Source organism: Mustela lutreola, chromosome 15 (assembly GCF_030435805.1).
Source record: "Mustela lutreola isolate mMusLut2 chromosome 15, mMusLut2.pri, whole genome shotgun sequence".
In the NCBI taxonomy this organism is placed as follows: domain Eukaryota; kingdom Metazoa; phylum Chordata; class Mammalia; order Carnivora; family Mustelidae; genus Mustela; species Mustela lutreola.
In genome coordinates, this window is record NC_081304.1 from 56,538,755 (window position 1) to 56,565,947 (window position 27,193).

The 27,193-nt window shown below is 53.3% G+C and overlaps 1 protein-coding gene across 1 annotated transcript; it reads left to right on the forward strand.

Moving 5' to 3' along the window:
* The first annotated feature begins 7,566 nt into the window (after positions 1-7,566).
* LOC131815569 (myosin-3) lies at positions 7,567-26,777 on the forward strand. Its single transcript, XM_059147309.1, has 39 exons — positions 7,567-7,771; positions 8,789-8,932; positions 9,315-9,471; positions 9,923-9,950; positions 10,537-10,645; positions 11,229-11,321; positions 12,059-12,122; positions 12,204-12,302; positions 13,036-13,139; positions 13,225-13,363; positions 13,788-13,906; positions 13,989-14,138; positions 14,847-15,017; positions 15,119-15,425; positions 15,538-15,608; positions 16,223-16,310; positions 16,399-16,516; positions 16,919-17,042; positions 17,129-17,265; positions 17,354-17,609; positions 17,783-18,025; positions 18,114-18,290; positions 18,402-18,547; positions 18,628-18,718; positions 19,186-19,575; positions 19,671-19,797; positions 20,824-20,942; positions 21,051-21,247; positions 21,628-21,811; positions 22,452-22,617; positions 22,843-22,967; positions 23,548-23,856; positions 23,949-24,152; positions 24,229-24,354; positions 25,175-25,345; positions 25,439-25,543; positions 25,700-25,795; positions 25,904-26,041; positions 26,574-26,777. The coding sequence occupies exons 1-39, from the start codon at positions 7,568-7,570 to the stop codon at positions 26,598-26,600; spliced, it is 5,823 nt and encodes a 1,940-aa protein (XP_059003292.1). The 5' UTR covers position 7,567; the 3' UTR covers positions 26,601-26,777.
* The last annotated feature ends 416 nt before the right edge of the window (positions 26,778-27,193 follow it).

Genomic DNA, 27,193 nt, shown 5'->3' on the forward strand with positions numbered 1-27,193 from the left:
GTTCTGGATCTTTCCTTTTTCACTTACAACATATCCTGGAAATTACTCCCTAACAGTTCATAGAGATCTTTCTAGGCTGTTTGTTTGTTTATTATGTCTTCAGATGGCAAATTCAGAGAGACCCTCGTGTGGATTTAGCCTCATTTAATTGGTAAGCTTCCTGTGTAGATTCTTGGGCTATCTTCAGTCGTTTACTGTGCAACAATAACCTGGTGTTTGTAATGTTTTACTCTTGGGGGACTTCTGTCTTCAGGGTGGGTTCCTAGAATGGGGTCTGGAGCCAAAGGGAACCCACATATTTAATGTTGCGAATCTTTGAAAATTCTCCTCTGTGGCAGGTGCATACTTTTCCACACACCCCCCAGAGAAGCATGAAAGTGTATGTCCCATCACAGCTCATCAAGGGAATCCGATGCTCAGGATATGGATTTTCTCCACTCCCACTGGTAAGAAAGTTTGATTTTCATATAAACTATAGGCAGACATCTTTTCCTATCTTCTTTTTAAAAAGATTTTATTTATTTATTTGACAGAGAGAGACATAGCAAGAGAGGAAACACAAGCAGGAAGACTGGGAGAGGGAGAAGCAGGCTCCCCGCTGAGCAGAGAGTCCGATGTGGGGCTAGATATGGGGCTCGATGTGGGGCTCGATCCCAGGACTCTGGAATCATGACCTGAGCTGAAGGCAGGAGCTTAACAACTGAGCCACCCAGGTGCCCCATTTCTTCCTATCTTTAAATGCCACCTGCATATCTTTATCTGTGAATTGCCTGCTTGTTAGCCCTTTATTTCTGAGGGGTTTTTTTCCTAATTTCTTTTCTTCCCAAGTTCTAAAAATTCATATATTAAGGAAATGGGCCCTATGCACAATTTGAATTGCCAATAATTTCTCCATTTGTCATCTGTCATTTTTTAAATTATGATTTGTCATTTGTCTTTGACTCTGCTAATTTTTGGTCTTTTTTTTTTTTTTCATTGTATAAACCTGGGGCCCTCGATATGCATTTATTACCTTTCCTCCGGTGAATGATTTTTTGTCTTTCGACTCCCCAAGCTTTAACTGCTATGATACTGAATCTCTGTATTTTTTAAATTTTGCCACTCTGAATCCAGAGGCCTGCTAGACCCTCCCCGTTCCTGGACCGTAAAGGACTTTTGCCCATGATTCTGTGGTGCCTGTTTCATTTTCCCATTTGAAAAGGTGAAGTAACACATCTCATGTGTGTGTTACTTCATCTGGTGGGTGGGACAAGGTACGGGTCCAGACGTCCCCTTTTCCAGATGGCCTCCAACGCGATGATGGGAGACGCCATCTTTGCTGCACTGACTTGAGATGCCACCTTCATCCTAAATCACATTTTCATATCTATCCGGGTCTTTCCACTACATAGGGGGCCGCCTGCCTCTTCAGGCACCAAGATGACACTCTTCGTATGCCGTTTACGGCATACGCTTCAGTATCTGGTAGAATGTCCTGCCTGTGACGTCCCTTCTCAGCGTTGTGCATACGTGGAATCTAGAATTAACTATCCGGCTCCAGGAAGAAAAAAAATTGTTGGTATTTTTATTGGGGTTGCCCTGAATGTCTACATTAATGTGTGCATAATTGGCGTGATTGTGACTGTTGACTCGTCCTGTCTGGAAGCGAGGAAATCACCTTTGTGATTCTCATCACCTGTCCTGTCAAGTTCGCGCTTCGGCATTTCTGTCGTGTTCGTTGCCGTGGAGTCTCCTCCGCAGTGTAACGTCACGTCTTCCAAGTGGCTCTGCAGAGTTTTGGTTTTCTTTGACAGCTCCTCGGGTGACTCTAAGGCAGGGCTAAGTTTGAAAACCACAATTTAAAGTGAAGATTCAGTGTTATCCTTCGATGTAAAGGTCATGCCTTTGGGGCACCACGGCAGTTCAGGTGGCGAGGCATCAGACTCCGTCTTGGCTCGGGTCACGATAGCAGGGTGGTGAGATCGAGCCCCGTTTGGGGCTCCACAGTCAGCAGGGAGTCTGCCCAAGATTCTCACTCTGCCCCGCCCCCTGCTCATGCTCTAAATAAACAGATAGGTAGATAAAAATCTTTTTTGTCTTTTAAAGGTTATGCTTTAAATTTAACCAACTGCCACCGCCCAAACAGGCCATCTTTCTTCCAGATTCTCTGTTCTCTGCTGTTTGTCCTCCTACTTGTAAGCTCCCAGGGGTCTCTGACCGCTGCCTTCCAAGTCCCACATGCTGCCCGAGGACCGGCTTACGTGCTTCCTTCTGTATGCCGTTGTTCTGACCCTTGTATTACTGTTCATTCCTGTCCCCAAATCCCCTGGCAAGGCCCCGGGCCATGCCTGTGCCCTCCCCTTGGAATGAGCATCTTCTCCCGACCAGCTCTGACCAGCTCGAGCTCGGGGCATTCCGCCCTGCTTCAGTCGTGCCCTGCGCTCCAGAGCACAAGGGCCCATCAATCACCTGCATCTCAGGCGGGCTTGGGAGGAAAGCACAGGGGCCCCACCTCAGGCACGGGACTCAGCCCCTCTCTGCCGATCCTGCCCTCACTCATCTCTGGAGGCCCTCTCCTTACACTTTCAGTTTGGGGGGCCACTCCTCACCTGCCCCCCTTCTGGCACCTGCTCCCGCTTTCCCTTAGGGATTCTGATTTGACATGTTCAAGCATGTGCTCTGGTTGACTTGACAAGCCCCCGGCTCACGTCCTCACCCATCCATTCCCTGAGCTCCTCCCAGGCGCACAGTGAGGGGTTCCTACCCACCACCGCTTTGACCTGAGGCCCAGCAACATCGCGGTCCTGCATGTTTCTTTTCTTTACTAGGCTTTGAACTTAGCTGTACATTTGCAGTTTTTCATAACGGAAAGTTGAGAAAAGTGCGTGTTGCGTTGGATTAAAGGACAGCCGTGGGCCCTCTCTGTCTGAATTTCTGTCTGGGGCTCTGGGCCGTGGCACGGGACCCCCACCCTTCATGCCAGTGCCAGGAACGGTCTTGGCTCAGCACAGCCAAGTGCCTTGCATCGAGCAACACCTAATCCCCCTCACAGCGGGACGCGGAGAAGGTCCTTGATCTGGGAGGCATCTGCTCTCCACGCTGACTTCATGCTCTGGCAGAGAGCGGCCCGCCAGCGCCGCTGTGAAAAGCCCCGTGTCCCCTTGGGCCGGGGACATCAAACAGCAGCAGAGGGAAGGAGCTCCAGAGGAAGCAGCCAGGCCCTGGGAAGGGGAGCCCGGCCGTTCTCCTTTAATGTCTCCCCAGCCAGGGAGCATTCTTGAGACACCAAACAGTTTCTGTCTCCAGCTGACCCGGGAATAAAGGCAGCTCTTTGCCCTGGCTGTGGGGATTAACTCGAGCCAGGCGAGGGCTGGAGGAACAAGGGTGCCTCCTGTTCCCAAAAAGGTGGCTAATAATACACTGGTAAGTCATCTGTCCCCCGCGACTGGAGAACAGATTCCACACCCCCAGAGCGTTCCTTAGCCTGAGAGGTTGTCTCCTTTAGCGATTCTCTGTCTTTGGACATCTTTTTAAAATATTCATATTCTGTGTGTCCTTTCCGCCGCTTCATCTCAGTAAACGGACAGTCGCTATCATCTACTCCCGGTTATCAAGAAAACTGGTCACACTGTCCTGGGACGCAGGGAAGCCTTCAGATACAGGAGAAGATTTAAATGTCCACGATGTGCCCTGCGCCGCGCCTGGCATGGTGTGTCTGACAGTTCAAGATCCCGCGGAATACACGTACATAGCCTGGGAGGCAGCGACCTCGACCCCACTTTACAGGCGGGAACACGGAGGCTCCGAGAAGTGAGGCCCAAGCCCCGCCCCCTGCCCCCCAAGCAATTTCCAAGGGGTTCTTCCCTCTCCTGAAAACACGGTTCCAGAGGACCAAAGTTTTTGGTTCCTGATGTCTAGTTTTTAAGCTGTTTTCTGCCCTGGAGGTTGTTCTTGTCCCTTCGTCTGTCTTCCTGGGGGTTTCTTCTGGCATGTGGAGCCCATCCCCCCCGGGGTGCTCTCCTTTCCGGCTCCCCTCTCCCTCGGAGGAGCTCCCGGGCCCTCCTTCCATGTCCTCACACGAAGATGGAACTTGGTTAGCAGACGGCCTGTCCAGCCGTTCAGGTGACACATCAGATTCTATGACCACAAATGACAGCCAGAAGGGAGGGAGGCCGGTGCTTCTGGAAAAGCCCGGCTCGGGGGCCGGTGACGTTTCAGAGCTGACAAGTGCTCTTTTACAAGGCACTCCAAGGACTCCTGTACCCAATATGTCCCCTCCATCTCCTGGGTATGAATGTGGTTGGACAGGGAGATGGATACACGGGTGACTACAAAAAGGAAAACACAAAGTCCCACAAAGTCCGTCCCAGACCCTTGAGAAGGAAGGGCAAGCACCCACCCGAGCACAGCCTGCTCCGCCTACCCACGACCCAGAGGCAGCCGGGACCCCTCTCGATGGTGCTGGGCCCCTTGGCCTTGCTAACACCCCTGCTCTCAGGGGACACGGCCCTAACCAGGCCTCCCGACGAGAGGGCCAGCCGACAGCATAGGATTTGGACTGAGGTGTCACCGAGCAGAACAGGCTCCAGGGAGACCACCGTATTTTGGGGCCTGGATAGAGACCAGGAGCGCCGGTGCTCTCTCCCTGAATGAGGAGGGCGTCCTAGTCCAAACTGGAAGAGAAGGGGCAGGGAAAGGGGCGTCCCGGTGGGGAGGCTCAGTCGGTTAAGCATCTGCCTTCAGCTCGGGTCATGTTCCTAGAGTCCTAGGATCGAGTCCCATGTTGGGCTCCCTGCTCAACAGAGAGTCTGCTTCTCCCTCCCCCTGCCCCAGCTCGTGCTCTCTCTCAAATAAATAAATAAATAAATAAACTCTTTAAGGAAAAAAAAAAAGAAGACGACGGGGCAGGGAAACACAGCCATCCCAGCAGGCTGGAGGGGCAGGCAGGCGGGGTAGCAACTTTGCGTTCTGGTGGCCGCTCACGAATGTGTTACTATGATCTGAAATTGCCTAAATATTTGAAAAACAACTGACTCATCCTTTAGAGCGTAAAGTATTCAGAGCAGCAGAGGAGCTCTACGTCGCATTTCCTTTGTGTCTTCTTGGGTGTCCCACACAGGGACCAGCATCCAGTGGGTGTCTCCTGAATGTCCCTCCACCTGGGGACGGCAGCCCCACTCTTCCTCCCCCTCCCCCGCTGTCTGCGTGGCCTCCATGCCTGCGCTTGGGATGGGAGGGTCGTCAAGGGGCAGCTCCTGCTCCCCAGTAGAAACGCTGACCCAGTCCTAGCTACAGTTACTCACAGGATGTCCACCCGGCCACCCTCCCAGCGGTCTGACCACGGAATAAAAGGGGGGGTGGGGTGGGGGAGAGAAACAAACAAAAAGTAGAATGAGAACAAGCAAAAGCTTCAAATCTAGATCGACTCTCATCTTGAGGTTTTATTTTTCCAACCTCGATTTGGAAACAACCACATGTGTCAGACAGCCCCCCGCCCTCCCTCTCCCTGCGGGGCCCTCCGCTCCCCCTTGCCCCCCACCCAGGCCGGCAGCTGGTCCTCCCCGATTGGCAATATGTCTCAATTCAGCGGCCCCCAGGCAGCTGCTGCCGAGGACACTGGCTGTCAGAATAGCTCCCCAGCGTTCATGCACTTGTCGGTCCTACTGAGGCTTCAACAAGGATCCGGTTACTAATGACGCCAATCAGGCGGAAGATTGCACAGTAAACGGGGAGCAGGAGGAGGCATTATTATTATCAGTGGTGGTGTTCCTGGCGCTGTCCCACACTGCCACAGCCCTGTCAGGGCCCTGCGTTGGGACCACAGTCTTGCTCGCCATCCCCGGGGGATTTTAACTTTCCTTCCTGGGTTGCATTCACTGGGACGGGACGAGCTCTGCGCACAGGCCGGGCTGGCCCTGACCGTGGAGGGGCAGCTGCCCGCAGGGTCAGGCCCCCAGCAGCCGGACGGCTGCTCCCAGCACGGCGAGCATGGCGGGGCCAGCCCCAAGTCCAGAGAAAGGCATCTCAAACTTCCCACTTCCACAGCTGGAAAACGGTTATGGACCCTGCTCATTTCTATATATACCCTTCCCTTGGCAACGACCAAAAAACGTGAGGAAGGAGCGGCTTCTCAGCTTGTGCTGTCGGTCACTCTCTTTCCAAATATAGAGAAGGAATGAGCCCATGGGGTTGCCGGGGGGCCTATAAAACCCTGGGCGGCCGCAGCCCCTCTGGAGCTCCCTCTCTCCTGGGCGGAGGTAAGTCACAGCGCCCTTCCTGCGCGGTGCACTGCCCTGCCTGGCTTTGGTAAGAATCACTTGGATGTGGGGCTGGATCTCTCCAGCCCAAATGGCCACCCCCTCTGCCTCCAGCACCCCACCCAAGCAGGGGTCCTTTAGCCCTCCTGCTGCCTCCTCATGCTCCCGGTGACCTCATCTTTGGGTGCTTCTTGGGTAGGATCCGTCTGCACACGTCATAGACTGCGGCTTGCCCACCATGGCCCGCTGTTCTCCCTTGGTGGCTCCCTGGGCTGTGTGCCTGTCCCGTGCCCCATCCCATCAAGACCATGCTGGCTGTGCAGGCATGAGCCACTGTCAGACACCTCTCTGTCCCCCGAAGACTAGACCTGGTCCTGGCTGGAACCACAAGCTTCTTATCAGGGATCAGACCTTACTGCCCGGTTCTACATGGGAGCCACTGCCGGTCGGAGCCAGATGTGGGGACACCTGAGGTTTTTCCTGCCTTAGAAGCTTACCGTGGGTCATGCCCCATTTGCCCCTTCAGCTTGCCTCTGGGGCAAGGCTCTTCTTAAACCACCAGCCTTGGTCCTTATGTCATTATCCCATCCAGAGCCATGGCAAAGCTGAACCAGACACCCCGCCCCCCCACCCGGGTCCTGACTCTGTCTTTTGCATATTTGTTGCAGGTCTGATTCTCCACGGCTGCTGTTTTGTGCTGCCTTCCTGTGGGTGTGACCGATCAGGTGAGAAAGCAGATCAGGTCCCTCGGCTGTTGGAAGCCCCCGGGTAATCCGAGGTTCCCTGCCCCTCCCACCTCCCAGTGGCCTTGAGGGCGCGGAGTCAAATCGAACTCAGACAAGCACATCTTAAGTGGGAGAGGAACCTTCCAGGCGGATGCTGGCATCTGATGCTGCTTCTAGTCTGAGCAAAAGCTGGTCTCCTTGTGGGAGGAGGCAGCCACCTTGAATCAGAATGGTCCCGAAAGTCCTTAGCTATTCGCCACTATCACCCTTGTGAAAATGGTTACTTTTCAGGGTGTTTACTTGTAAAGCTTTCCGCGGCAGCTGCTGGGTTTTGCAGACCAGGAGAGCTAGGTCCCGGGAGCTGCCCTCCCCCTGGATCACCTGTGCTCTGTGCCGTTTGCACAGAGAAGCCCCCGGGGAAATACACACACACGTGATTTTTGTAGCCCTCGGGCCCTGTGGGTGGAGGCCCAGGGGATGGAGGGCGGCTGGGCTCCTGGGCCCCCGCTCACGGGGCTGCCCCGGGCAGGCAGAGTGGGCAGGCATGCAGGCTTGGAGCGGGGTGGCGGCGGGGCTCACCTGTCCCCTGTGCTCTCCAGCGGCACCATGAGTAGCGACACTGAAATGGAAGTGTTCGGCATCGCCGCTCCTTTCCTCCGGAAGTCGGAAAAGGAAAGGATCGAGGCTCAGAACCAGCCCTTCGACGCCAAGACATACTGCTTTGTGGTCGACTCAAAGGAAGAATACGCCAAGGGGAGAATTAAGAGTAGCCAGGATGGGAAGGTCACGGTGGAAACCGAAGATAACCGGGTAAGCCTCACGCACGCCCTCTGCCAGCCGCCGGGCCCTCTGTGGGCTTTGCAGGGTCGCCGAGTCAGTGCACCCGCCACCCTCACCACCCGCCTCCAACAACAGCCCAGTCGTGGCCGCTCAAAGCAATTTGAGTTCAGGAGGGAGGCTTTGCCAATGTTCACATTGCTTTAGGGGATCATAAGGGTGTGAGGCTGGAAGGCCAACAGCGAGAACACCGCCTTCCGTAGAACACTCTCCTTTGGGAGCCTGGGTCCCCCCGCTTTTTCTAGCAGTAGCTGTCTAGCTGAGGAAGGAGGGAAAGCGAGTAAGGGATCCTAGTGGACCACAGGCTCCGTGTGAAATGGCAGCCTCCCTGTCTCATGAAGGCCATGAGCAGCGTAGCCCATACATTCTGGCCAAGAACATGGTAGTGAAATCCTGGACTTCACTCGTTTTCTGGAATCAAGACCAGAGGAATCGGGAAATGTTCTGAGAAAAGTTTAGAAAATATTAAAAGAAAAATAAAAAGAAGACAGTGTCACTGGGCTGGGTGTGAAGAAAGTGGGCAGGTGGACTCGCCCTTCAAGGCCATCCCCTCGCCGAGGCTCCTGGAGGGGCTCTCTGTATCCGTCAGATGTCTGGGCTGCCGGGGGGTTTGCAAAGCAGCAGGAATGGTGGGAAGCAGACGGTCCAGACGCATCACAAGGGGGGGGGGGCTAGTTGCTCAGGGTGGTTTAAATCACTCCTACCTGAAGGCAGGAAAAGGCAGGTTTCCCACCCACCTTGCCCAGAGTTGGGAGCGCCGTAGACAGAAAGCAACAAAATCCCTGAGGGACAGAGATAATCACACACTCTCCGTGTTCCCGTGAGTCTCCCCTGGGTCCTGTCTTCTCCTGCTGTCCGGGGGCCCTTTTCCCCAGGGTTTGCCCCTTGGGATTCAGGCTTCTCATAGGAGACAGACAAGAAAATGAAAACGGGGGTGGGGGCAAGACCCCCCGATGACACCAGGTGGTCCCCGTCCGTCTTCTCACTCAGACCTTGGTGGTCAAACCAGAGGACGTGTATGCGATGAACCCCCCCAAGTTCGACCGGATCGAGGACATGGCCATGCTGACGCACTTGAACGAGCCGGCCGTGCTGTACAACCTCAAGGACCGTTACACGTCCTGGATGATCTACGTCAGTGCCCAGGGCCCCTGGGGCAGTCGGTGCGGTGGGGGTGGCCCGGGTGTGACGGAGCTGTCCCATGAGAGGGGAGTCGGGAGGAAAAGAAGAAGGAGGGGGAGGAGAAAGGCAGGGAATGAGGGAGGAAGGGGGCATTGGGAAGAAGAGAGGCAGGCAGCCGGGGGTGGGGAGGGAGCAGGAGAGCCAGCCAAGATTTGGGCCTGGGCAGGGTCCCTTGCGAGTCACAGGAGGGTCGACTGGTCCCCTTTGCATCTCCGTGGCTCATCTCTAAAGAGAAATCCACCCCTCCTTTACAAGTTCAGCATCAAGAGACAGAATAACAGAGGCAAACGGTTTTACGCACGCACGTGCGCACACACGTTTTCCACTCCCACAGACCTACTCGGGCCTCTTCTGCGTCACCGTGAACCCCTACAAGTGGCTGCCGGTGTACAACCCCGAGGTGGTGGAAGGCTACCGAGGCAAGAAGCGCCAGGAGGCCCCACCCCACATCTTCTCCATCTCCGACAATGCCTACCAGTTCATGCTGACCGGTGAGTGTCCAGGAAGGGGACGTGCTGGGGCTGCTGGCTGGCCTGGGCCTTCCGCAAGAAGGGAGGAGACGAGGAGGTAGTTCAAGAGGCTGCAAGAGGCCAGATCTTTTAGGGCTTTGCAGGCCCGGCTAGGAAGTTTGGATTGAACGTAAGCATTGGTTAAACCCTATGAAACTGACATGGGGGGGGGCGGGGGCCGGAGTGAAGATGAAGACCCACGGTTCCACACGGTTCTGCCCAGTGGGATGAAAGGCCACTGACTGGCTTGAGGTAGAGGCTTCTACTCTGAGTGTCGCCATCAAGAAGGAGGCTCTTCGGGCTGCCCCCAGACCCCTACAAAATGCCACGAGGAGGAGGCCTGGCGTAGCAACGCGTGACTGCTTGACAAGGGGCGGAGGACTGGGGGAAGCTCCTCATATCGCTGTCAAACGTTTCATTTTGTTTTTGGCAGATCGTGAGAACCAGTCCATTCTGATCACGTAAGTATCCAAGACCCAGGGCAGCTCCGTAGCTGCGGCTCTTTGTCTCCAGGGCAGAAGGCAAAGGCACCGCTTGCTCTATGCTATTCATTAGATGAACTTGGAGCCGGGGCGCCCAGTGGCTCACTCGGGAAAGCGTCCGACTCTTGGTTTTGGCTCAGGTCATGATCTCAGAGTCGTGGGGTCGAGCCCCGCGTCGGGGTCCGCCCCTGTGGGGCGTCTTCCTAAGATTCTCTCTCCCTCTCCCTCTGCTCCTTCTCCCCTTGCACACTTTCTCTTTAAAAAAGGAAAGAGGGAAGTACTTAAGAGCAGAGTCTGTGATGACAGGACGGAGGTGGGGACGTATACCCAGAAGGGAATATGTAAGGTCTCAGAAACTGGAATCACCCACTGCCGGGGGAGCTCGGCTCTGATGACCCTTCCCTTGGGCCTCTGCCTCTCCGAGTAGTTTCTCACTGTTTGTCTGGCAGGTGTGGGTCTGCTGTCGCTTGGAGTAGGTCCAGGTCTCTGTGGGACACCGTGGGGAGGCTGTTTCTACTAACAGGACACGTTTCTCTCTCCCTCTCTCTTATATTCTCTCAAATAGTGGAGAATCCGGGGCAGGGAAGACTGTGAACACCAAAAGGGTCATCCAGTACTTTGCAACAATTGCAGCGACTGGAGACCTCGCCAAGAAGAAGGACTCCAAAATGAAGGTGCAGGGAAGGGAGAGGCTTGCCGAGTTTCCACCTCTGACCTTTGTGTTAACTTCACAGCGAGGGGGGAGGGCAGACCCGGATCTGAAGTCCCAGGAGAGCCAGTTATGCAGACAACCCAGGGTGTGTGCTTGATCGTCCAGACCCTGCGGTTCCCTAAAAAGCAAGGCTCTGAGGCTTAACTAAGGAAGGTCATTTGGGGAGCAGCTCAGAGCTTGTTCTTTTCCACAGAATGACATGCACCGACTTAAGAGAATTGTAGCAATACCTGCTTTTCAAAACAGATAGGTTATAACCCGTAGGAAATGAACGCAGACAACCAGACTCACTAGAGAGAAGCAAGGCACTGAAGCATTAAGGGGATTTTACATCGAGACACTCAAGTGCACGAGAATGTTACAACACAGCCGAAGCGTTTCCGCAGATGCGCAGGAGTTGGTTGAGACTTGTCCTGGAAAGCCAGGGGGACAGGGACGGGCTCTGCCACGGGCTGCCAGGCAGCAAGGGCGGGTAGGTGGGCAGAGCTGGGGGGCATTTCCCAGTGTCATTTGTGGCTGCTTCCTCCCCTGCTGGCTTGCCTTAGGGGACACTGGAAGACCAGATCATCAGCGCCAACCCGTTGCTGGAGGCCTTCGGGAACGCCAAGACCGTGAGGAACGACAACTCCTCCCGCTTTGTGAGTCTGAGTTCAGCTCAGCTGGGGTTTCTAGGGGCCTTCAGGACAGGCCAGTTTCCTGTCCTCACAGAAGCTACAGGCTCGGTGGGGAGGGAGGGGTGTAGGGGGGCGGGGGGTAGCCAATGATGGAATGCAACACAGCAGCGAGACAATTTCAGAAAAAGCTCCAATCAACAGGGAGTAACTGGGGGCAGGGTCTCCTTTAGACAGGGTTGGCAGAAAAGGCATCTAGGGGGCCGGCCTGCGAACCCCAGGGCCTGCAGGATGAGGAAGGATAAAGGGGAAGGGAAGCACACACTCTCGGAAGTGGGGAAGGGCTGGGTGTACTCAAGGGACCCATGGAGAGTTTGCGTGGCGGCAGCAAGGTGGGCAGGAGGCGGGTCCCACGAGGCGGGGGGAAGAGGTAGACAGAGATCTGGTCGCATAGGAGCGTGGAGGCCGTGAGAAGGGAGGGGGAGCGCCTCAGCGATTCTGTAAGCCGGGAAGCGATATGGTTTGATTTGCATCTTGAGAAAAGTCACTCTGTTACTTTACGGTGGGATGGGGACCGGGGGGACATTCGAGGAATTGTGGAGCAAAGGCATGGAAGAAAGGGGACCCATCAAAGTGGGCAGAGAAGGGAGAAGAAGGAAGACACGATTTTAAGTAGGGCAAGAAAGCTCCTGTTCATGCCGCCCAGGAGACTAGCAAGGACACTTGGAGCCACGTAGACACCTGCTGTCCCCTTCCCCCCACAGGGCAAGTTCATCCGAATCCACTTTGGGACCACTGGGAAGCTGGCCTCTGCAGATATTGAAACTTGTAAGTGGACTTCAGGGCAGAGGGCGTGTCAGGGTTGGGGGGGGGGCGGTCTGGCAAACAGTGCCGTGTTTGTGGCCATAGATCTGCTGGAAAAATCGAGAGTGACCTTCCAGCTGAAGGCTGAGAGGAGCTACCACATCTTCTACCAGATCCTTTCCAACAAGAAGCCAGAGCTCATAGGTGAGGCACGTGGGCCCTGATGTCACTGCACCAGGGAGAGTTGCACCTGCCTACACACAGGTGACTCAGCCGCCAACGGAGGATGTTTGTGTTAGAAGTGGGACGGGGCCATTTCTGACAGCCGTGTGCCAATTTGAAAGGAACTGAATCCCCTGGGCAGGAGGGGGATTAAAGCACGCTGAATTGCACAGGGGCTCCTGAAAACCAGCTGGAGCTGAGCATTTGGTTGTCCTTCGGCGCCCCCTAGTGTCCGGACACAGGAAGCAGCCTCTCCCCAAACCAACAGCCCCTCGTCCTGCGCCCGAAGCAGGCCTCTGTGAGCGCGGTGGGCTTTGCTCTTCGCAGTGCTTGCTCGGCCCTCTGGTCTCAATGCCTGGAAACGGGCTGCAGCCCTTCAACGGGTTTGGAAAAGGCTGCGACGATACCGAAGCACCTGTGCTTCCCTCCCTGTGGGCTCCTCTCCTGATCCACGCTCCGCCAGCTTCAAGTAGTAAACCTCCCCAGCCTACGCTGAGATGCACCATTTACGCACAAAGCAAGACAATCTAGATGTTCTCTCGGGGGCTCTTAATCTTCAACGCAGCGACAAGCTGCAGGAAAGCAATTTCAACCCTAAATTCAATTTGGGCTCCCCCGGTGAAAGTCTCAGCCCAGAATCTAGGAGCTCAGATACACTGGGTGGGCATTTCCTCTGCATCTGTGTGACATCTTTATTTAAAATTTCTCATTTCAGAGCTGCTGCTGATTACAACCAACCCTTACGACTACCCGTTCATCAGCCAGGGTGAAATCCTGGTGGCCAGCATTGATGATGCGGAGGAGCTGTTGGCTACGGACGTAAGTAGAACCGAGAGGAAGCTGCAGGGTGCTCCTCCTCCATCACCAGGGTCAACCGACTAACGTGCTGTCCTTTGACGGGCAGAGCGCCATTGACATCCTGGGCTTCACCCCGGAGGAGAAGTCTGGGCTCTACAAGCTCACGGGCGCCGTGATGCATTACGGGAACATGAAGTTCAAGCAGAAGCAGCGGGAGGAGCAGGCCGAGCCGGACGGCACAGAAGGTACGAGATAACCACAACAGGCCATTTGCCAGAGCTGGCTGGCCGGTCAGTGGAGATCACTGGGTCGTCTTTTGAAAGCAATGAATCCTCCTTCAACGTGGAGAGGTGGACCTCCCTGGGGCTCCGACACCTAGCGTTACCACCCCCATTTGCAGAATCACTGGAATGGGCCTGTTTCGGGGGCAGTGAGATGGGACCAGGGCTCTCTGGAACCCAGTCCTGCCTTCCCATGAATCCTACCATATTCTCAGACTGACTTAGCTTCCACTGGGTACATACAAGCAGCTTAAAGAGAAAGGATGTGAAAACAGCCAAGACAAGCTTCGAGAAGCTTTGAATATCATGCAGACGTTTCAAACTGGATCTTCTACTTTGTCGGGTATGAGGGGGTGCCCCTTTGTGAGCGTCTGTCTTTTCTTGGCAGTGGCGGACAAAACGGCCTATCTGATGGGCCTGAACTCGTCGGACCTCCTGAAAGCTTTGTGCTTCCCCAGGGTGAAAGTCGGGAATGAGTACGTTACCAAAGGTCAAACCGTAGATCAGGTGAGCAGCTGCTTCAGGGCTGTGCGAGACACAGGTTCCCGATGGCCTATGCCTTCTGACCTCAGTGATCTTTCCCCAACAGGTTCACCACGCTGTGAATGCCCTTTCCAAATCTGTTTATGAAAAGCTGTTCTTGTGGATGGTCACTCGCATCAACCAACAACTGGATACGAAGCTGCCGAGACAACACTTTATCGGTGTTCTGGACATTGCTGGCTTCGAGATCTTTGAGGTCTGGGTTCCTTTGCTTTGTGTTTTCGTGTGGGGAGGGATGGGTCTGCATGACCCCATAGGAAAATGTCAAGGTAAGCAACATGTCAGAGCATCACATCGTGTAGGAAACTGTAGGGCAGATCAGGTAGAGAAACACATTGTGGGGAGGAGAGTTGTGTGATTTCAAGAGAGCCGAAGACTGGGGACAAGTGGAATTTTATAAAGGACACCGTTAAATGGATAAAAGAAAGAACTCAAATGCAATCATTGACATAGGAAGAGCCAGGCATGTGGGGAATTTGATAAGCCAACCATGTGACCTTTACATAAATATCCTGCTGGTTCTGGGTTAGAAGCATATAGCCGTTCTTGAGAACATATATTTCACCAGACACGCTGGCGAACAAAAGATGAGTTTGTAGCTCCTAGAGGAAAGCAGAAGGCACATATGGTACAGGGAAGAGTAGCTATAAAATAAGGGAGACCGTGGTTGGTGCACAGGAGAGATCCCAAACACGGGGACTCAGGAGACAAAGAAACTTCTAGCTGGAAATTCAGAGAAGCTTCCAAGGAAGAGATGTGATCGGGGTTAGACCTTGAAGAACGTGCCCGTAGCTGAAGGAGTAAATGAGCTGGCAGAGCCTGAGGCAAAGAGGAGGAAGGTTGATGGGTCTTGGATTCTGCAGGAAGTCTGACTTTGCCCGTGAACCCTCTGTGTTGGTATTAGTACAACAGCCTGGAGCAGCTGTGCATCAACTTCACCAACGAGAAGCTGCAACAGTTCTTCAACCACCACATGTTCGTGCTGGAGCAGGAGGAGTACAAGAAGGAGGGCATCGAGTGGACCTTCATCGACTTCGGGATGGACCTGGCTGCCTGCATCGAGCTCATCGAGAAGGTCTCCTGAACTGTCCACTCAGTAACGTCTTCTCCTAAACTCCCTGACTCATCTTACAGCTCATATTTACCCTATATGCATTTTGTTTTGCTTTAATGCAGCCCATGGGCATCTTCTCCATCCTGGAAGAAGAGTGCATGTTCCCCAAAGCCACAGACACCTCCTTCAAGAACAAGCTGTATGACCAGCACCTGGGCAAGTCCAGCAACTTCCAGAAGCCCAAGGTGGTCAAGGGCAGGGCCGAAGCGCACTTCTCGTTGATCCACTACGCGGGGACCGTGGACTACAGTGTTTCGGGCTGGCTGGAGAAGAACAAGGACCCGCTGAATGAGACAGTGGTCGGGCTGTACCAGAAGTCCTCCAACAGGCTCCTGGCGCACCTCTACGCCACCTTCGCGACAGCAGACGGTAACAGACTCCACAGACTGCCTCCTATCTGTGCTTTCTTGTGCCACTCAGTTCACAGGTCCCCAAAACCCCTGGAGATCTGGTAACAGCACGAGCCATCTTTGTCTTTCAGCTGACAGCGGAAAGAAGAAAGTCGCCAAGAAGAAGGGTTCTTCTTTCCAGACTGTCTCTGCCCTTTTCAGGGTAAGAAAAATACAAGTTTATTTGCTTGTCATTGGTTTAAGTGAGCTCAACATGAACAATGTAGAGATTCTGACCTTGGTTTATTCAAGAATAGGAATGTGGTCTTAATCCGTTGTTATTTGGTGAAGCTATTTTTTTTTCATACGGCAGTATGATAAAATATACATATATGAATATATATTATATCTAGTAACTATATAAGTATATATAATATGTAAATGAGGTTTAACAAATGTTGGTCCAGAATTCAGTTATTTTGTACAGTGGGTAGCTGGGTTGGCTGGCCTGGGGGATGAGTCCTTGGCACAAACTTTCCCACTTTCCTGAGGGACACAGACAAGATCATCTCAAGCTCCCAGTGGAGCCAGACACATTTCTGGAACTTGCTTCAGAAAGCATTTTGTACGTGGTTAGTCTCTGGCTCACCATGAGGCAAAAGACCACTAGATCAGTTATGTGCCTGTACCTCTAGTCATTGGACTACTAAAAGAAAAAGTTAAATACTTTCATTCTTTAGAATTCATGGTGTGTTGAAAATACAGATCTTATTTTTCATCACGGTACATCTCCATCTTTTAAAAGCCTACCGTAGACTGTCAAATTTCATCTTTTAGGAAAACCTGAATAAGCTGATGTCAAATTTAAGAACAACTCACCCTCACTTTGTGCGCTGTATAATTCCCAATGAGACCAAAACCCCAGGTAAGACGCCTGCTGACGCTTGGGGTAGACAGTGCTCAGTTTCCACCAAATCCCATGTGAAGCTGATGTCTCTCGCTTCTCTTGTCAGGGGCCATGGAACATAGCCTTGTCCTGCACCAGCTACGGTGCAATGGTGTCCTGGAGGGCATCCGCATCTGCAGGAAGGGGTTCCCAAACAGGATTCTCTATGGGGATTTTAAACAAAGGTGTGTAATCAAAACATTCTCTGTGCTCCTTGCTGCGGTGTGTAGATGCTGGAATTTGAGAGGGAGAAATACCAACATGAAAAGGCCCACTTCAACAGACCCATTGTAAACTTTCATGTCAAATGATTGACCTACCTCCCAACCAAAGTATACATCTTCTTTCTTCCATGTTTTCTCAAGAGCGTGTCTGGCATATGACACAGTAGGAAAAGACCTGCTTGAATTGTCAGGAGGCTTAGATTCCAGGCCACCACCTAGCAGTGTGATGATGGGCAAGTTTCTTTCTCTCTCTGGACCTTGGCTTTCTTGCCTGTTAGATGGAAGAGGGGCCTGAATTAGCTGGTCTCCAAGGTTCACATCTTTGCTAATAGTCTGTGACTGTTTCTGTGTCTGCAATGGCAGATACCGAGTGCTGAATGCCAGTGCCATCCCTGAGGGACAGTTCATTGACAGCAAGAAAGCCTGCGAGAAGCTGTTGGCCTCCATTGACATAGACCACACTCAGTACAAATTTGGACACACCAAGGTAATGTCTCTCAGTTCTGACAGATGCTTGCCTGTGGTCCCTTCTGGACTTCATCATGGACTCATAACATCCTTCTTCCCTGGAAGGTATTCTTCAAGGCTGGCTTGCTGGGAACCCTGGAAGAAATGCGAGATGACCGCCTGGCCAAACTGATCACCCGGACCCAAGCGGTGTGCAGAGGGTTCCTCATGCGTGTGGAATTCCAGAAGATGGTGCAGAGAAGGTCAAGCAGGGCCTCTGTTCAAACATGAACTCTTTGGGGGTCGGAGTGGGGGGGATCCTCCTGGAAATAACACATATTTTGTTTTCAGGGAGTCTATCTTCTGCATCCAGTACAACATCCGGGCCTTCATGAATGTCAAGCACTGGCCCTGGATGAAGCTCTTCTTCAAGATCAAGCCGCTCCTCAAGAGTGCGGAGACAGAGAAGGAGATGGCCACCATGAAGGAAGAGTTTCAGAAAACCAAAGACGAGCTCGCCAAGTCAGAGGCCAAAAGGAAGGAACTGGAGGAAAAACTGGTGACTCTAGTACAAGAGAAAAATGACCTGCAGCTCCAAGTGCAAGCCGTACGTGTTTAGGATGGATTTTATTATTTAGAAAGACTGGATTTGGGGTGGGGATTTTTGCTTTGCAGTTGGGATGCTTCCTAAAGGATTTCATTTATACCAAGGTCCTGGAATGTCACAAACCTTATCTCATTAAAGGAAATCGTGATCCCACGCCCCCCTTTTCTTTAAAGGAAAGTGAGAACTTGTTGGACGCAGAGGAGAGGTGTGACCAGCTGATCAAAGCCAAATTCCAGCTGGAGGCCAAGATCAAGGAGGTGACTGAGAGAGCAGAGGATGAGGAGGAGATTAACGCCGAGCTGACGGCCAAGAAGAGGAAACTGGAGGATGAGTGTTCAGAGCTCAAGAAAGACATTGATGACCTGGAGCTGACCCTGGCCAAGGTTGAAAAGGAGAAGCATGCTACGGAGAACAAGGTACTCTCTCTGTGGGTCTCTCTGATTTCATGTAGTCACCGTGAACCAGACTATTTCTTCTTCTAATTTGCTTGTGGCCTTTTCTTAGGTTAAAAACCTTACTGAGGAGCTCGCGGGGTTGGATGAAACCATCGCAAAGCTGACCAGGGAGAAGAAGGCCCTCCAAGAGGCCCACCAGCAAGCCCTGGATGACCTCCAAGCTGAAGAAGACAAAGTCAATTCTCTGAGCAAGATCAAGAGCAAACTGGAACAGCAAGTTGATGATGTAAGTAAATAATACTAATGGGAGTCCTAGAACTTCAGGGTGGGAAGAGCCCCCCAGGGATCATCCAGTGCAAAGCATTTGTTCTCAAAAAGGATATGGTGCCCTTTTCAGCTTGAAAGTTCCCTAGAGCAAGAAAAGAAGCTCCGTGTTGATCTGGAAAGGAACAAAAGGAAGCTTGAGGGAGATCTGAAGCTCGCCCAAGAGTCCATATTAGATCTGGAGAATGACAAGCAGCAGCTGGATGAAAGGCTTAAGAAGTATGTCCTAAAGTCATTGATTTCAGTCTTCTGAGTCTCTGGCTACTCTGTCTTCACACATTCTGCATTTCCCTTCCCAGGAAGGATTTTGAATACAGTCAGTTGCAAAGCAAAATGGAAGATGAGCAGACGCTGGGCCTCCAGTTTCAGAAGAAGATCAAAGAGCTACAGGTAGGAGGCGTCCCAGATTTTCCAGTCGTGTGAAGGTCACGCATGTGGCTGGGTCCCATCTGCTGTAAGCCATTTAGAGCCAGTGGGCAGGACCACGGGCCTGCCTGCCTCATCAGTTTCCTTTCTGCTAGGCTGACATAGCAGTGATGAACTTTGAATTTAATTGAATTTTGAACTTTTGAATTATGAATTTTTCCGCAATTTAAGATAAAATACATAATGAAGGTATTGGTTGGGGGTCAACATTTACTTGAATGGACAATGTCCTAGGTTGGTCCCTGCAGGAATGATGACCACGTTGGGGCACGAAAAACTCCTAGTAAAGGAAATTAACAACAGTCCTATTCCCCTGGGAGAATCCCAACCATTGGTTTGTTTAAAGAGAATGGAAACGAGCCTGTACTTGATGTTCAGAGTGAATCACCCTGGGAACCTACTGCCCGTGGGTGAATGGCCGCCCTCCACAGGCTCGGATTGAGGAACTGGAAGAGGAGATTGAGGCGGAGCGGGCGACCCGTGCAAAGACTGAGAAACAGCGCAGCGACTACGCCAGGGAACTGGAGGAGCTGAGCGAGAGGCTGGAAGAGGCGGGAGGGGTCACTTCCACGCAGATCGAGCTGAACAAGAAGCGCGAGGCCGAGTTCCAGAAGATGCGCAGGGACCTGGAGGAGGCCACGCTGCAGCACGAAGCTGTGCTGGCCACCCTGAGGAAGAAGCACGCAGACAGCGTGGCCGAGCTCGGGGAGCAGATAGACAACCTGCAGAGGGTCAAGCAGAAGCTGGAGAAGGAGAAGAGCGAGTTCAAGCTGGAGATCGATGACCTCGCCAGCAACGTGGAGAGCGTGTCGAAATCCAAGGTGCTCTGGCAGGATGGGGCCCAGTGCTTTTGAGGGAGAGACAGACACCTCTGGGTCGTTCCATACTGATGTTCTCCCCGTTCTCAATCCTTTAGGCTAATCTGGAGAAAATATGCCGAACTCTAGAGGATCAGTTGAGCGAGGCCAGGGGCAAGAATGAGGAAATTCAGAGAAGCATGAGCGAGCTGGCCACACAGAAGTCCCGTCTGCAGACGGAGGCCGGTGAGCGATAAGATGGGAGGGGTGGTCACCTCCGGGGCAGGGAGGCCACTGGTCAACACCAAAGGGCAGCTCCGTGTAGGGGAGAATCCCTAGGAAAGCATATTTGCGGAGAGAAGAAATCAGAATGACTCAAAAAAGAGTCATTCAAGATATCATGAAGGAGGGAACATTGAGAGTTCAGTAAAAACAGGAGCGAGAAAAGCAGATCTGGACGAGAGGGGAGTCAGAATATCACTTGCTTCAAGCTCTTTCAACATGCATGATACCTTGCATCAAGAAGAATCTAAATGGCAGAAACGATACTAGAAATGAATTCCCAACGCTCTTGATGCACACAAATTTCAGTTCGTGGTCTGCAATCAAGTGTTTTAGACAATAGGTAAAGAAACACAGCCAGTGCGTGTCAGTTCCTGGTGTGTAGGAGAAACATAGGGGAATATTATCTAGGGCTTTCACCTAGAAAACGTGGCCCCGCCCACCCCTGGTCCTCCTGCCCATCATCCCAGTGAATTAATCAATCCTTTGCTGGCAGTCACAAACAAGATTGCGAAGAAAGATGGTTTACTTGCCTCTTCTAGAGTCATCTTGGGGCTTCACCTCTGGAGGCACTAGGTCTCTCCCTCCACCTTCTTCCTCTTACTTCTGCGTAAGCCTATAAACCTGAACCCACCACATTTACCCAAGAGTCCAACTTCAAATTATGAGCTATAAAGTCCTAAGGAAAGCACTATTTCTCTATTGACAAATCGACAGACATTTGGACACACCAGCCACTAGGAGGTCTGATGGGTGTTTTTAGGCGGTAATGTTTAAATTTACAATCGTTCTCAGTGGGTTTTACCGACAAAAGTCACTCCAGGCTTCTAGTAGTTTAGAACAATACCTTATGGGCTGTGTCTTTGGTTTCTCCCTTCTCTCTTGTCATTAACTCTCTCCCTGATCTTAGTACAGTGCCTTAAACACACTAGGAGCTCGATGAATGGATGAGTGCATGAATAAAATGAAAATATTTCCTTCTGGACCTAGGCGAGCTGAGTCGTCAGCTGGAGGAAAAGGAAAGCATAGTGTCCCAGCTTTCCAGGAGCAAGCAAGCATTTACCCAGCAAATAGAAGAGCTCAAGCGGCAGTTGGAGGAAGAAAGCAAGGTAAGGCATTTGACGGACCGCTTTCTTGGTCTAGCCTTCAATTACTCCAGGAAAACAAGGCAACGTTACTCAGCCGCTGGAGAATTTCCTCTTTCTTGACTCCCGCAGGCCAAGAACGCCCTGGCCCACGCCCTGCAGTCCTCCCGCCACGACTGTGACCTGCTGCGGGAACAGTATGAGGAGGAGCAGGAAGGCAAGGCCGAGCTGCAGAGGGCGCTGTCCAAGGCCAACAGCGAGGTGGCCCAGTGGAGGACCAAATACGAGACGGATGCCATCCAGCGCACGGAGGAGCTGGAGGAGGCTAAGTACGCAAGTCCATTTGCCTGTAGAAGAACAAGAGAGCTCAGACGATGAGATGATAGAGGGTGTGAGTGTTAGAGCTCCTCGGGAATGGCTTTGTTCCATTACGAGGGGCTTCCCCACCTCATCTGTGTCTTAATGCAGCGCTGTGCGCGCTCGAGAGGGACCTGGCGTTAACACTTCATTAAGACAAACAGCTTTGATCTTGGTTAGAGACAAGGCCAGTTATTGATCACTGGTTTCAAGCACACAGGAGGTTCCCCTGGGCTTAGGAAAGCAAATGACTGCTTGAGTCGCACAGAGGAGTGATTCCAAATTGATGAACAGTGATGTTCACGAGGACTGAGATTTGAATAGTGCCTGCTTCTTTTTCATATTCTTTAAGGAAAAAACTTGCTCAGCGCCTTCAAGATTCGGAGGAACAAGTCGAGGCAGTGAATGCTAAGTGTGCCTCCTTGGAGAAGACCAAGCAGAGGCTGCAAGGGGAGGTCGAGGACCTGATGGTTGATGTTGAGAGAGCAAACTCTCTGGCCGCCGCTCTGGACAAGAAGCAGAGGAACTTTGACAAGGTATGGGGTCAGCTCCACGCAGGCTGAACGGGGCCCCGGGTAGTCATAGAAGGAGGACGCTAGGATGCCGCCCCCACCAGCCGTGTGGCCCTGGGCAAGTCCTAAGCTTCACTGGGTTGTTGTTTCCTTGTGTGTGAAATGAGACGGGCGTGCGAAGAGGGTGGAGGTCCCTTTCAAGCTGTCAGCAGAGACAAACCAGTTGCTGGCATGTGTTCAGTTCCCCGCTCTGCTGGTCTGTCTGGGGGGCTGACATGTGGGGGTCTAGCTTGGGTCCCCTTGGGAGGCTCTCTGAAAGCCTCCCTTTCAGTATGACATTACGATGACTTGAACCAAAATTGTAAGGAAATATTTAGAAGTGCAGGGTCATTCTCATATTACGAAAAGGGCAGCTGGGCCCAGAGACTACCACCTCAGAAGACTGAGGTGCTTCTGAGAGATGACGACTGTTGCTGATAGGTTACGGATCTCGAGTAAACTTACGGAAAGAAATCTGGGCTCCTCAAATCAAGACCAAGGCGCCAGGCAAGAGACGCCGCCAAGGGGAGCCCCAGTTCTAGGAATATTTCCCTTAACGCTGATGCCTAGTTGGGAGCTTGGAGCAGAGCCAATCAAGGGCATACCTGCCATGTCTGTGTTCCAGGTGCTGGCCGAATGGAAAACCAAGTGTGAGGAGAGCCAGGCAGAGCTAGAGGCATCTCTGAAGGAGTCCCGCTCCTTGAGCACCGAGCTCTTCAAGCTGAAAAATGCCTACGAGGAAGCCTTAGATCAACTCGAAACTGTGAAACGGGAAAATAAGAACTTGGAGCGTAAGCGGTTTGACACAGCCTGATGTCCCCCCTTGGCAGTGGGGGGGGGAGCTGAGCTTTGGGATGGAGATCCCTGCACACCACTGTCTCGACCCAGTCTTATCTCTAGGAAGCAGCCACCTTAGAAGGACGGGGAACTAGTCACCAAGCATTCAGGAGGTGTTTGCCGTGCCTGGAAACCCGGGCAGAGGCATTCAAATGCAATCCAGACTTCTGTGTTTGCAGAGGAAATTGCGGATCTCACGGAACAAATCGCTGAGAATGGTAAAACCATCCATGAATTGGAGAAATCAAGAAAGCAGATTGAGCTGGAAAAGGCAGATATCCAGCTGGCTCTTGAGGAAGCAGAGGTGAGCAGAATGTGAACAGGCAGCAGCGGGAAGGGTTTGGATACCGCCCCCCCCCCCCCCAGGTGGAGCTGCAGTCACCCTGGGCAAGGGCGGGGGGGCAGGGAGGCGTGCTAGCCGGCCTCCCTCTGTGGCTCCCTTTCTGCCTCCCCGTTTCTGTCAAGCCACAATCCGGAGGCCGGCTCCTTTCCTATCAAATGGCAAGAAATTACACCTGTGGATTATCTTGGACTTACTGGAGAAAAATCATTACATTAAAATTGGTCTAAAAATGAGCATTTACAAAACTTTAGATGAATTTAAAGTCTCTGTAAGGTGCTTTATGCTCCTGAGAAGTAGAAGGGTTTAAATGTGATTACTGTTCGATAGTATAAGAAAAAACAAACAGCAATACAAGAGATGTTATTTCGGCCTTGAAGATACGTTAGGGATTTTTTTTTTTTTAAGGTCATCTTGAATATTGTAGAGTCACGGTCATGAATCTCTCACTGAAGCTTTCTCACGGGGTGAGGGGTGCGGGGGGTGCTGTACCAGACGCTGTCCCTTCATCGCACCATTTCTGCTCCGCATTTGTGCTCCGCAGGCCGCCCTTGAGCACGAAGAGGCCAAGATCCTCCGAATCCAGCTTGAGCTGACCCAGGTAAAGTCAGAAATCGACAGAAAGATCGCAGAGAAGGACGAAGAGATCGAGCAGCTGAAGAGGAACTACCAGCGGACAGTAGAGACCATGCAGAGCGCCCTGGACGCTGAGGTGCGGAGCCGGAACGAGGCCATCAGGATCAAGAAGAAGATGGAGGGCGACCTGAATGAGATCGAGATCCAGCTGAGCCACGCCAACCGCCAGGCCGCGGAGACCCTCAGGCATCTCCGGAGCGTGCAGGGGCAGCTGAAGGTCTGACCCCACCCCCGCAGACGCTCACAGAGGGGGACTCGCGGCCCTCCGGCTGCCACGCCAACGCGACCTGTCCTTGGTTGTCTGGCTAGGATACCCAGCTGCACCTGGATGACGCCCTGCGGGGCCAGGAGGACCTGAAGGAGCAGCTGGCTATGGTGGAGCGCAGAGCCAACCTGCTGCAGGCCGAGGTGGAGGAGCTGCGGGCGTCGCTGGAGCAGACGGAGAGGGCTCGCAAGCTGGCGGAGCAGGAGCTCCTGGACTCCAATGAGAGGGTGCAGCTGCTGCACACCCAGGTGAGGGGCGGGCCGGCCGCGGGGAGGGCGCCCACGGCCCCGCGCGCCCACGATGACCGTGCTGCCCCCGCCCTAGAACACCAGCCTCATCCACACCAAGAAGAAGCTGGAGACGGACCTGACGCAGCTCCAGAGCGAGGTGGAAGATGCCAGCAGGGACGCGAGGAACGCCGAAGAGAAGGCAAAGAAGGCCATCACCGATGTAAGGCTCTCCCCTCCCGCGCTGCACGGCGAGGCCCTCCTTCTCCCAACCCCAGTCGTTCCCACCAGAGGGGCCCGGGGCCTCCCCCGGGGCGGGGCGGGGGAGACAGGGGTGCAGTCCGCGCTGCCTGCGTCCGAATCAGCACCGCCCCTCGGCACCTTGAAACGGCCAGTGTGGTCAGTAATGGAGCATAAGGATGACAGTCCGTTTCTAGGGCCCACAGAGAGGGACGCCCTTCTTTCCTTCAACATCTGACTTACTGCAACCATGAACATGAGACCCTTACGTGTCGTGTCTCACCCGCTGTCGCCTGGTTGAAGCGGGCTTCCCTCCCTCCCACCTGCACCTGCGGCCCCGCCCAGAGTGCGGTCCCCGCCCGCCACGGCTCCCACAGCGCCACCTGCCGCCTGGTGGGGACCGCTGCAGCTCCTGCGCTCTGGGCCGTCCACGCGCCCCACTGCCCTCCCCGCCTGCCCTTAACTGGCTATCCACCCACAAAGCTGCCCTGGGGGGTACCAGTCGGTCTGCTCCAGGTCTCAGGTTCCTCTGAAAACATACTGGTGACAGCGAAGTACACAATTCTCCGGGGCGTTTGGGAGGGGGTGCAGGGAGGATAAGGTCCCAAAGAGGCCAGTTCAGGAAAGTCCCTGGACACGGCAGTTCTCAGGTTCTGTTCTGTACCCAGCGTAGCTCTTCTCGTGTTCCATTGTGGAAGGAGGGGCTCGGTCCCTGCCTCGCCTGCCGTCCTTCTTCTCTAGCATGGCTCTGGTCCTCTGGGTGCCCGCCCAGGCTCGGACCTGATCTCTGTCTGCGCTCACAGGCGGCCATGATGGCCGAGGAGCTGAAGAAGGAGCAGGACACCAGCGCCCACCTGGAGCGCATGAAGAAGAACATGGAGCAGACGGTGAAGGACCTGCAGCACCGTCTGGACGAGGCTGAGCAGCTGGCCCTGAAGGGCGGGAAGAAGCAGATCCAGAAACTGGAGACGCGGGTACCGGCGGGATGAGGTCCCAGCACGGGCAGGGCCTCCGGCCTCAGCTGCGCCTTCTCCAGCCCCAGACTAACTTCCCAACTGTTTCCCCAGATCCGGGAGCTGGAGTTTGAGCTGGAAGGGGAGCAGAAGAAGAACACGGAGTCCGTCAAGGGCCTAAGGAAATATGAACGGCGGGTCAAGGAGTTAACTTACCAGGTGAGCGAAGGAAAGCCCGACAGGCACCTTCCCTGCGAACGGCAAACACCGCCCTGGGTTCTCTCTCCAGGAGAGGAACCTGTTGTCCCAGAAAAGGGGCCAGACCTGGTGCAGCTCTGCCCCTCTTCTAGCTACAGGCTGTGTTCTTGCCTTTAGAGCGAAGAGGACAGGAAGAATGTGCTACGCTTACAGGACCTGGTGGATAAGCTGCAAGTGAAAGTCAAGTCCTACAAGAGGCAGGCTGAAGAGGCTGTAAGTCAGTCACGCTGTGGTTTTTGCATAGCAGCCTGGCCTGTCCCACACCCGGAGCGCCGAGATGGGTGTGTACTCACCTTACCTGCCTGGTCTCTTTGGTTTTAGGACGAACAGGCCAATGCTCACCTCACCAAATTCCGTAAAGCTCAGCATGAGCTCGAGGAGGCAGAGGAACGCGCCGATATCGCGGAATCCCAAGTCAATAAGCTTCGTGCTAAGACCCGTGACTTCACCTCCAGCAGGGTAGGTGGCTCTGGTCGGCACTGGAGAGAACAGCAGGTGCATGCCGGGGCTGCGCTTGGGGGCCAGCTGGGAAGCTTCCACAGCGGTGCAGACACTTTTGAGCTGGGAAAACCTGGAGAACCCCATACTTTAGGGCTTGGTCAATGTTAGGCTCAGGAAAGGAAGGGATTTGAGCCCCACCGAAACCCAAGTTGCAATAAAGCAAACACGATCCAGAAAAGGAAGGAGGGTTTTCTGGCTGAGAGCTTTCAGATGCCTTCTGCTGGCACTAGTCTTCAGTCCCTGGACCCGTCGATGACCAGAGGGAGGACGTCCCCCAGGATGGGGCTTGCTCTCCGGGAGCCAGTTTCTCAGGCTCTGGGGTGACTTCTTCCACATATGCAATCCTGTATTTTCCCAAGACCCCAAAAAACACCCTGCATCCTACTGAAAAACCCAAGGGAGCAACTCCCCGATGCCTGCAGGGAGAGGGGACAGGAGGAAATGGGTCTCTGCCATCTGAGGGAACTAAAAACACCCACTTTCTTTCCAGATGGTGGTCCATGAGAGTGAAGAGTGAGTGGTCTTCTGGAGCAGGACAGAAAATATGCAGAATGTATATTTTCTTGGCTCCTGGCCGTTATCGTGAATTTCCCCATGACTCCTTCTTCACGCGCATTAAACTTTCCTTCGTTTTCAACTCGAGGCTGTTTCCCTGTATTTGTTTCCTCTTCCCTGTGTGGAAATGGTTCACTGCTTGATGATTTTTGTGCCTCGTGTTGAAATCTCTGTCAGCTGAGGGCTTGATAAATTCCCCTCGAGTGTGTAGTTGGGGACAAGGAGAGATTGCTTTTCTTTTCTTTATTTATTTTTAAAGATTTTTTTTTTTTTCCCCTAGAGCAAGTGGGGTGGAGCAGAAGGGAAGGGAGAGAGAGAATCTTAAGCAGGTTCCACATTCAGTGCAGAGCCCAGCACGGGGCTCGATCTCACAACCCTGAGATCATGACCTGAGCTGAAAGCAAGAGATGAACGCTTAACTGACTGCTGAGATGAGCTCATAAAGGAAAGGTATTGCTTTGGCCGCGGGCTTGTCAGAAGAGTTGCCTCAGTGTGATGTGAGGGAAACATAAAGGTCTCAGGTTGGGGAAACCCCATGTCAAGCTGAACAGGGTT

Coding starts and splice junctions, on each gene's coding strand:
- LOC131815569 (XM_059147309.1), top strand. CDS start 7,568: ATGAGTAGCGACACTGAAATGGAAGTGTTCGGCATCGCCGCTCCTTTC. Junction 19,576..19,670: donor AGAGCGTGTCGAAATCCAAG/GTGCTCTGGCAG, acceptor TCAATCCTTTAG/GCTAATCTGGAGAAAATATG. Junction 23,857..23,948: donor GCGTGCAGGGGCAGCTGAAG/GTCTGACCCCAC, acceptor TTGTCTGGCTAG/GATACCCAGCTGCACCTGGA.